The 10,632-nt window shown below is 44.5% G+C and overlaps 1 protein-coding gene across 1 annotated transcript; it reads right to left on the bottom strand.

The window, feature by feature from the left end:
* Positions 1 to 2,019: 2,019 nt before the first annotated feature.
* On the bottom strand, positions 2,020 to 7,344 carry APOLD1 (apolipoprotein L domain containing 1). Its single transcript, XM_010709950.4, has 2 exons — positions 6,962 to 7,344; positions 2,020 to 4,645 (listed from the first exon to the last, which is right to left on the bottom strand). The coding sequence occupies exon 2, from the start codon at positions 4,634 to 4,636 to the stop codon at positions 3,896 to 3,898; it is 741 nt and encodes a 246-aa protein (XP_010708252.1). The 5' UTR covers positions 4,637 to 4,645; positions 6,962 to 7,344; the 3' UTR covers positions 2,020 to 3,895.
* Between the last annotated feature and the right edge of the window lie 3,288 nt (positions 7,345 to 10,632).

Raw genomic sequence — 10,632 nt, 5'->3', positions numbered from 1 at the left:
ATCCCTGTGTGTGATAAAAAATGTATCGCTTCTGAATGATGATTCTCAAAACAGGACACCGTAAGTTACACTGGACTTCAAAATTTTCACTGCAGGGATTTTAGTCTTAGCCTTTGAACAAGCACATTCCTAACCCTATTGCATGTTAAAAGCTCATTCTTCTTTAGGAAGTGCAGTGTGGGCACATGCATGCATGGGCAAATTTTAGTACAGATGTAATGGCAATTATTCCCTCTGTAGTCAGCAGTGGTGAGGTCGCATCTCAAGTATTGCGCTCAGTTTTGGGCCCATCACTACAAGAATGACATTGAAGCCCTGGGCGTGTCCAGAGAAAGGTGTGAGGGGTCTGGAGCAAAGTCTGATGCAGAGCGGCTGAGGGGACTGGGAATGTTCAGTCTGGAGGAGAGGTGTTCAGGGGAGGCTTTATTGCTCCCTACAGTGACCTGGAAGGAGGTTGTGGAGAGGTGGGGGTCAGTTTCTTCTTCCAGGTAACGGAGAGAGAATGGCCTCAAGTTACACCAGGGGAAGTTCAAGTTGTATATTAGGAAAAATTTCTTCTCTGAAGGAGTGGTGGTGCATTGGAACAGAACTGCCCAGGTATCTTTGGAGTAACCATCTCTGGAGGTGTTCAAGAAATGCGCGGATGTGGCATTAAGGACATGGTTATTTGGTGTAGTGAGGCTGCACTGATGGTTGAACAGGATGATCTGAGTGGTCTTTTTCAATCTTAATGATTCTATGATTCTGTGATTCTATTTCATAAGTGATATGTGCACACTAACACAAGATGGACAATGTATATAATAGATCACAGTTGATGCTAAATAATTCAATCTACTCATCAGGATGCCTAGTGAGAGACTATTGACATATCCTCATACCCTGACTCTGTTCAGTCTCCATTACTATAAATAACTTCTATTATGCTTTCATACTATGGGAGTTTGCATTAAAATGGTTATTGTATTGCTGCTTCGTCATTGGACCATTCTTCCCTGCAGCATTTTCAATAAAAGGAGAATAAGAGTGGCAACAAGATAACTGCCAGCCCAGGCTAACCAGCCCAGGCTAGTGATCAACACACACACTTCTCTAAGCCCAGCTACTGAAGGAAGGGTTCAATCAACACATCTGCAAATTTGAAGAGTAAATACTATGAAAAAGCTGCTTATGTAAGGTACTTCCCCTAGATGCTGCTTTTAATTCTATATTGAAATCAAGCCATTAAGTGGAAAGGGAATGAGACCTGCCCAGCAAAGCATGGTACCTTAGGTTCAGTCACACTCTCACATCTGCACTGCACAACAACACACATCCTGACCTCAAGTGAAGGATTAACCTAGGGAAAAACAGAACAGAAGCAGGACTTTTTGCTCATGTAGCTGGAATGGAAGTAAAAGTGTCTCTCATTTGTTCTTAGCTGGTGTGATTGCAGTGCAGGGCTGTGCTAAGCAAAGCAAACCAGCCCTCACGAAGCAATGAGCTATCCTCTTCATATTCTTCATTCGGATCAGCTCATTCAGAGCTGTGTTGTTGTTTCTATGCTGTTCCCTGTATAGAGGTACATAGACAAAAGTGACATTGCCAGAAAATTGAGGAGAAGGTAGGAGAAATAGTCTGTGATGATGAAAACAGCTTTCTCAAAAGAATGGTAAAGTCATAACTACCCTGGTGGAGCTGGCTCACGAGATATTGGAGCACTAAGAAAAATGTTGCACTAGGCCTGCCTTTGCACAGTATGCAGTTCACACCCCAAAAACACACATATGTACTTGCATATATATACACCTTGAGGTGTTTGTGTGTCAGAGGCCAGCATGCACACCAGGATGTGCACTCACACAGACGCAAATATATACACAAATGATGACATCATTTTTTATTCTCCCTTTCTGAGCACACCCCTCGCTGCTCATACAGATTTCTTGGCTCCTGTGTCTGAAGCATGAAATCGAGTGGTTAAGGCAAGGGCAGGAATGTGATCACATGCAGGTATGCAGAGAGACACTGACACAAAAGTACTTCATATTCATTTAATTGAACTAGCAATGTGTACTTTTCCCTTACAGCAAACAGGCATGGCATTACAGACAACTCAGTCACATTCTGAGGGACAAAATCTTTTGTTTTCCACATCAAAACACATGTTGAAGTCATGAGAGGAAGAGACAGCTTGAGAAGGAGTTGAGCTTTGTGAATTGGAGTATAGACCTTCCCAAGAGTTTATTCGGTGCGATAGAATTACAAATCATTTTTTTCATCATTTTGATTCACAAACCTCAAGCGAAGTTCCCCTCACTATTTGGGTTCTACTTGTGCGGGTGGAATTGTCCCTGCATTAAGTTCTCTGGTTGTCTCAAGCTAGATTTTGGGGTTTCTTCCTTGTATCTCTTCCAGGTACTGATATGATCTCCATCATCACAGCACCTGAGCACTTCAGAATATTTGTCCCAGAAACGTCCTTGTGAGGTAGGGAAGTGCTACTGTTCCCATTTTTGCAAAGAGAACTGAGGCACTGAGGTGCTGAAAATCACAAAAAACATCTTTAGCAGGACAGTCACTCGAAACTGAGTCCAAGTCATTCCTCCTGCTTCCTCAGTGCTCTGACCCCTGAATCATCCTACTTTTCTTCACCTTTGTTTACTATTAGTACCAGTGTATATATATTGCTGATGTGAAGCCTTCCCTGGGAAACATTGCTAAGCATATGTGTAGCTCTTTGTGCGTGCTGCCTCCTTCCTCCCCAGACAACCGCTGTGGGTCTCACAGGCTGTTTGACTGCAAAGAGAGCTGCACAACCACCTCTCAGGTATGCTCTTCTCTCAGCTGGTCTCCAGCTCAGAGCATAACACCAGCATACTCTTCCCTCCATGCTCCAAGAGGTACACTGACTCTTCTCCCCAGAGAATCCCCTGAGTCAGGCTCTGGCCCCAAGGTCACTGATTCAACTTTCTCCCTGTTTTGGTTTCTAAGATCTGTCACTGATTAACCACAGTTCATCTGTCTTATAACTACCAGCATTCACCTTTCCCTTTCCTACAGAGACTTACCCTCAACAGCCAAAGAACTTGTAACTTGCTCTCACTTGCCACAGACTTGCTTTGCCTCTAAGAACAGCTGCACTCCTTTGGAGCAGAGACCTCTTTTTAAAAGGAAAACAAAATATTTAAATAAAATATCAAAACTTTAAAATACAATATCAAAACTTTAAAAACATCTCACGTAAATAAATAGAACACAGACATCACAGTTCTCATCCTGGAGAGGTTTCTTTATAAAGGATAACAGTTTCTGGCTCTTCTGTTTCACTCTGGGATGACTGAGCCATCCAGGGGCTGCTCCTTTCAACAGCCTTCCCAGATGTACCTTGGAAATGGAGCTGTACTCTACCAGAAGTTGGTGGCTGCTGGCTCTTTGAGGGTATCACAGCCCCTTCAGCATTCATAGATTCATGAGTTATCCACAAACTAGGTTCTGTCAGCACCAAGACTGCAGGGATTTCATCACTCTGCTGACCTACTTCTTTCTGCTACATGAGGAAGCAGAGTCATGAAGGTAGATAGGGAAACATGGAACTGAGGAATGGCCACCTACCCCTGCGTTCTGGTTCTGGAATCTGCTGCCATGTACCCAATAGTCCTCATATCCATCATGACCTCTATCCTAAGCTGGGGGGCTGCTGTGAGGCAGTGGGGTGTATCTGTGTGTGTGTGTGTATGTGTAACTCTGTCTTGATATCAGGGAGAGGTTTGTGTTCAAATATAAATAAGGCACAAGAGATGTGCATCTATGTGGATGAGCACCACCAATATTACAACAGCAACAGGTAGCAGTGCTAATGGTGACAATTACGTAGTGTTTTCAAGCCTGGTTTCATTACAGGGCAATTGCTGTTTCAACTGGATGGTCTTGGGGTCTCAGTGGTGGTTCTAGCACCCAAGCTGAGTTTCCTCATCCGTGGGGAAAGCTCTGTCCTGGACTCAAGGAGTTCACAGACTTCATCCATTGCTCTTGTGCAGATCTCGAGGTTGGCAGCCAGCTTCTGGATCTTGGCCTTCAGCATGGTCTGGCTCACCTTTGTGACCTCTTTTGTGTATTCTGGCACAAGGAAGCTGTGGGAGCCACAGAAGACCATGAAGCAGATGGAGTTATACAGGGAGATGGATGCTCTCTTCTCTGACTGGAGAAGCTTGGGGTCCCCTGGGCCCTGCACACGGCGGAGGAATTCCAGGCAGCCGAGGATTTCCCTCATTTGTTTCCGACAAGTCATTGCAATTTCCTGCACCTTCTTCACCTCCCGGGAATTGCAGAGCACGGCAGAGAGGTCGGAGGTGATACTGACAGCTCCCCCAGCAGTGGCTAAGCCCAAACCCACTGCCGATGCCAGGAGGGAGGCTCCCAGTGTAGCTGGGCTTAGGGACAGTCCCACGATGGCCGTGACTGCTCCCACGGCTGTCAGTGAGCTTCCACTGATGTTGGCAATCAGGGATCTTTTGCGAAGCTTGTTGATTTTGCGAGCTGCCTTGTGAAGGTGAGCAATCTGACCTCGCAGCCTCCGTCGCTGATCCAGCAGCGCTCTGTGGAAGTGGTGCGTGGGGTCTGGCGTCTGGGGACGGGCAGCACCGTTCCTCTCCATGGCCTCTGTCTAGAAAAAGAAGATGGGTTGGGATTTATATAAAAAGCACAAGTCTTGCTCAGCCTTGACCTCCATCCCAAGGATGGCATCCAGCCAATTTTCTCGCTTCGCCCTACTGCTTGGAAGGTTTGCTGTCTGCACGCATGCACATGCTCACGTACACGTGCATACTAATGCACGTACACACACATATGCTTAGTTACTCTTTTCTGACTTTCAGATGGGAATTTTTTGGAGTTTTTTGTCATCATTGGGAACATTAAAATATCTATGTAGGAGTTGAACTCGATGATCCTTATGGATCCCTTCCATCTCGGGTCATTCTATGATTCTGTGATCTTAAGGGCTGGGGTCAGGGGTACTGTTGTTCTTCTGTGAAAACATGAAATGTCCCTTCTAATCCAGGGGACACAAATTCCATTAAGATTAAGTGACTCAGCGCCCAGTGCAGTAATGCTGCCAGAACTATATGGTGATGTCCTCCCGATGGGATTCAGAGGTTTTATAATATTCAAGGGCATATTTCACAGGAAAGTCCAGACTTTGAGGAGATAAAAACCACCCATCCTAGGTTGCTATTTAGGGGCCATTTCCCACTAAAGGAGGATAGAGGGAAGCTGCTGAGGGGAGTCAAGGTCTAGTTTTTCCATCTACGAGCTGAAAATGCCTCAGATGGCAATTGTGAACATCCTTCCTCTCTTTATGCTTAAATAACTCAAGGACCTGCACCACTTCTTTCTTACTGTAACCTGGCGTCAGGATCCAGACAAAGATGGGAATCATTGTTTTGCAGTACTCAGTCCAGCCTATGGCTGTGAATCCTCAGTCGTGGGAGGTCCATGAACCATGTGTTAAGAGGTCCATGGACAATGTTTAAGAAGTCCATGAAGGGCACATCAGAATAGCAAGCCCATTTTCAGTATACACACTCCTGGGGGACTACTGAGGAGAACAGTGCTGGCTATGGTAATGTCTGCCTTCTAGATCGTGAATCCTCTGTGTTTCAGAGCTGTGTGATCTCTCTTTTCTCTCTGTACTTTTTCACCAAGGTGGAAGGAAATGTTCCAGTGAGCATTTTCAAATTGCTCTAAGGTTACAAAGTGCTTTATAAAGGAAGCCAGCATCCTTATTCCTGTTTTACCTGGATGGCAACTGAAGCATAAGAAGCAAAAGGAGGGATGCAGCAGAAACAGCTGTCTGATGACAGCAGTGCTCGTGCTCTCCACACCACTGCACCGTATACAAGGACACATTGCCTCTGCGTTTAACAAGATGTAGCCATGGATCTAAGAAGCTGGTCGCATTCCATATTGCCCTCATAACCACAATAAGACTCTGTAGTAGAAAGATTTTGTCCAGGGCCAGCTAAGTGTAAATATTAATTACTGCAGACATGTTTTCTATGTCCTCATTACTGTATGAACCAGAGGGGCCCGATCCCTCACACTGGGCACACTGCATGGTTTGGTTCCTCAGGGCTTTCATTCTGCAGACTCCTTGTCTTCCAGAAGAAAGAAGCCATCTACCATTGAGAGTCTTTCCACCCTAAAGAGTGTAAATAAATAATTCTTGCTGTCATTTTTCTTTTCTGCTTTTACTAATCCATTTCAGACAGAATCCTTTAGGGCCTCCTCTGCCCCTAATCAGAACAATCATTCCAGTTTCTCTCAGGCCTTTGTCATCACTGGGCTGTTTGAACCACTCAGCACATTGTGCTTTTCTTAGCTGGAGGCAGTGTTCTCTTATTTTTTACTCTGTACTCAGAAATTAAGCTGAAGGCACAAGGACTAAAACTAAGCCTAATAGGTATTGGTGTCAAAATGAGCAATGAGCACATCATCAGTGACTTAGCAACAGATCATTAAATATGTTGATTCCTTCTTAACATCTTGTTCTGCAGATTTTCTTGTGGACAACAGTCTCTGGTAATGCCAGCAGCCATCTCACTGCACAGTTAGTAGAACAGTCATTTAATATATAACATCAACCTTACAGTGATGCGTGTCTTTTGAGTGCACAGATTTATGCCAGCAAAAAGGAAGACAAAGCCATCTCTCACTCTTAGAGAAAAATCCCCCAATAGCTTTTTAATTAAATTACTATCAATAATAAATAACAAATACTATTTGTTAATAAATAGTAATTAATTAACTACATTAACTACAATTAATTAATTACTATTTATTTAAGTTAATAAATTATTAAATAGTAAGAAATAGGTTTTTTAAACATTATGAAATAATGTATATGTTAGTCCCAGTCTGTAACTAAACTCTAAATTCTTTCCTAATGCAGCATTCAGGCAGATTCAAAAGAGAAACTTACCTTTAGTTTCTGGCTGACCTCCCCACAGACAAATTTTGGTCTGTTTCTGGAGGAGACCAATTTATAGCTCCCGTGGACCAATTGCTGCAGTGGGAATGCTTTGCCTCATACTGGGAGTTTGCCATTTCCTGCTCTCCCTTGTGCAGAAGGATGTGACACACTGGAAAGTGACCTGCGGGACAGCGAGCACACATCATGTTCAGGAAACGATCCCTGCGAATGAACATTGTGTGTTCGCTTTTCCTGAAGTCTAGGGGGGGAAAAAAAAAAAAAAAAATTAAATATCAGCCTATTCCTGGCTCTGAGCTAGTGCAGTCATTCCCTCCAGGGAGCAGTTGCCTTTCCTTTCCCTGAAATAGCAACTGACTTTACTCTGCGCTTGAGCCACCAATTACTTGACAACTGAAGCTTCTCCCCTCCCATATTTAGAGCATTAACCAGCCAGCTTCTTCATTCAAGGCCAGTGTACTTTCAAAATCCTGGCTCTTTGGGACAACCGTGCTTGCGATTGGCTGCAAAGCAGCAGTGCTGCTTGTGAGCTGGAGCAGAGCTCCAGCCCATAAAAGGAAAGCAGCTCTATGGCTAATCAAAGAATCATAGAATTGTAGAATTTCTCGAGTTTGAAGGATCATTGAGTCCAACTCCTGGCTCACAGGATCATACTGGATCCTGGCTCATACAGGATCCCACAAAAATGAGATCCTATGTCTGAGAGCATTGTCCAGACAGTTCTTGAGCTCTGGCTGCCCTGGACAGCCTGTTCCATGCCCACCACCCTCTGGTGAAGAACTTCTTCCTGATATCCAACCTGACCCTCCCCTGACACAGCTCTATGCTTGGGCTCTGTGGCAAGATGGTTGCTCTGGATTTCCATTCTTACCCCTTCTGAGTAGACAAAGCCATGCACAGACCTTCAAAAGGGGTGATCTTCTGGTGATTTTGCCATTTCTTAATGATGGGCACTGTTCTTTCCCTAAGGTGCCTGCCCAGCAGTTGATGACCAGCAGGAAAGGTCACTCGGATCCCCTCTTCTGCTGCCTACTGTTGCCTGACAGCTCTGCCTACAAAAAGATGTGGCCTGGATGAAGTGGTCAGAGTGATGGGGATAGTGTGACACTCCTGCTCACTGAACAGGAACTGCGAGCTGCACAGACACTTGGTTGCTGAAGCTGACCTAAAGAAGGGACAAGGACTGTGGAGCTGCAGGCAGAGAGAGAAGAACAGCTGAGGCTGTTCATTTTTGTGTCAGCTTAGTTTTGGACCATCTTAAAATGACTGTGAAACAGTATGCCAGGTGCTTTATCAGGATGGACTTGCATGACACTGAGCATGAACTTAAAAAACTAATAGCACTGAAGAGCAACTTCAACCTGCCACAGACTTGGAAAGAGAAAGCACTGTTTTGAAGGTTCTTAAATAAGCAATCTTTGTCAGTTACACTTTGTACGGATTACATGCTAACAGGAAGGTGAATTTTGACACCAAGGGAAATTGTGCTTCAACCTTTCTCTTTGTTTCAGCAAACATATGCTTGAATTGCAGCCCATCAGCTTTGGCGAGGGTTTGCAGCTGACAGATGTGGTATTTCTTTTATACAAGGAGAACATTTCTCCATAACCCATCCCAATAACAAGATGCATATCTAGAAAATAAAGACTTTCCATGAAGAGCTCAGATAATAATCATAGAATCATAGAACAGTTTGAGTTGGAAGAACCTTTAAAGGTCACCTGGTCCAACTCCCCTGCAATGAGCAGGGACACCTACAGTTCAACTAGGATGCTCAAAGCCCTCTTGCCTGACCTTGGATTTCTCCAGGGACAAGGCATCCACCACCTCTCTGGGCAAACCTGTTCCAGTGCCTCATCACCCTCATCTTCCTTATATCCAGCCTAAATCTCCCCTCTTTTAGTTTGAAATCATTTCTCCTTGTCCTGTCACAGCAGTCCATGCTGTGAAGTCTATCCCCTTCTTTCTTACAGTCCCCCTTTAGATACCTAATGACTGCTAAAATGTCAACTCGATTTTTAAAAATAAATGTTCATTAGAAAAAGAAGCATTATTTCCTAGGGAGCATACTGCAGCATGCTGTGGTCTGCCTTTGTCCCTGCTCACACTCTCACAAGCATCCCTTTGGTGTGTGTAATGCCCTTCTCTCCTGGTAGTATGGAGACCTCCCCAGCCAGGAGGAGAGACATACTGGGAGAAGGATCAGAGGAGCATCTCTCCTGAGTACCTCCCAGGTAGTGAAATGCTTTCAACACCGTTATTCCAGCTGTCCAGATGTGAGGACATCTGCTGAGTCACTAGAAAGGTCCCCCGGGGCTGTGAGTGAATCTCAGCTACCAGGGACCTCAAGACTGGTGGGGTATGCCTGACGCTCACTGAGCAGTGCTGTCTGCCGTATGTTTTCATCCAAATCCCTCTGCTGTTGCAGTCCTTTCATTCTTGACCCATGAGGAGCTGGGGTTGGAGAGTGGAAGAGGTGCAGCTGGTGTATCACAAACAAATGTCCTAGCCAAAAATGGTCCCTCTGCTTCACTCTTTCCCCATCTAGCCACATCCTCTCAAAATGGGCAGAAGCCAGACCCATGCAAAATATGTCCTGAAGACATTTTGTGGGAGCAGATGACAATCAAGGGGAAGGAAGGATGTTTTATTGCTCGGGCTTTCTTCCTTCCAGTGAGTTTTGGCAGAAGAGACTGGTCTTTCTGCTCTCATTCTCTCCAGCAGGAGGGATGTAGTGCAGAAGTGTTTATTTTGAAGCTGTTTGGAGCTACTGCAGCGTGACATTTGAAGATAGAATTTCAAAGATACACTTCTATTAATATTATTTGATCAAAAGTACATTTACATTCAAATACCATCTTTATGACGTGATATTTTGTCTTATTTAGGGTTTTCAGCTTTAACTGCTGGATCATAGGGTTAAAAACTGTCTTTTATTTTTTGGTGGTAGACTGAATTGATGACATATTTTAACTCTTTATGGCAAGCCATTCATACACATTCAGTGAAAACCTGAAATAATCAAAAACTAAAAAATAATGTAAACCAGATCAAAAAGGATGCACTGGCTTTTAGTAATCTTACTGGTAGATGGAAATTTGGAACACAGATTTTAGGAGGAGCAGCTGAGGGAAGTGTGGTTGTTCAGTCTGGAGAACAGGAGCTCAGGGGAACCTTATTGTGCGCTACCATGACCTCAAGGGAGCTTGTGGTGAGCTGAAGATTGGCCTCTTCTTCCTGGTAACAGCGATAGAATGAGAGATGATGGCCTCAAGTTGTGACAGAGAGAGTTCAATTGGATATTAGGAATAAGTTATTCTCGGAAAGAATGGTGCTGCAGTGGCACAGGCTGCCCAGGGAGGTGGTTCAGTCACTATCCCTGGAGGTGCTCAAGAACCGTGTGGATGTGGCACTGAGAACATGGTCAGTGGGCATGGTGGGGGTGGCTGACAGTGGGACTAGGTGATCTTAGTGGTTTCATACAACCTTAATGATTCTATGATTCTAAGATTCTACAAAATTAATTTTTTTCAAAGCATTCGTGAGACAGCCTGCTCAGGGCTCTCGTCATCTGTGTGGGGGTAATTTCAGCTGAAAGAAAATGGTTTAGGAGATAGATAGGTCTGGCCAGGGAGGAGGAATGGGACAGTACTGTATTACGC

The sequence above is a fragment of the Meleagris gallopavo genome, chromosome 1 (assembly GCF_905368555.1).
Source record: "Meleagris gallopavo chromosome 1, MGAL_WU_HG_1.1, whole genome shotgun sequence".
NCBI classification, from domain to species: domain Eukaryota; kingdom Metazoa; phylum Chordata; class Aves; order Galliformes; family Phasianidae; genus Meleagris; species Meleagris gallopavo.
The sequence above is the reverse complement of the archived record's forward strand: the minus strand, read 5'-3'. Positions and strand labels throughout refer to the sequence as shown.

What these genes read in the sequence shown, in the direction of transcription:
- APOLD1 (XM_010709950.4), bottom strand. Translation starts at nt 4,636, where the DNA reads ATGGAGAGGAACGGTGCTGCCCGTCCCCAGACGCCAGACCCCACGCAC.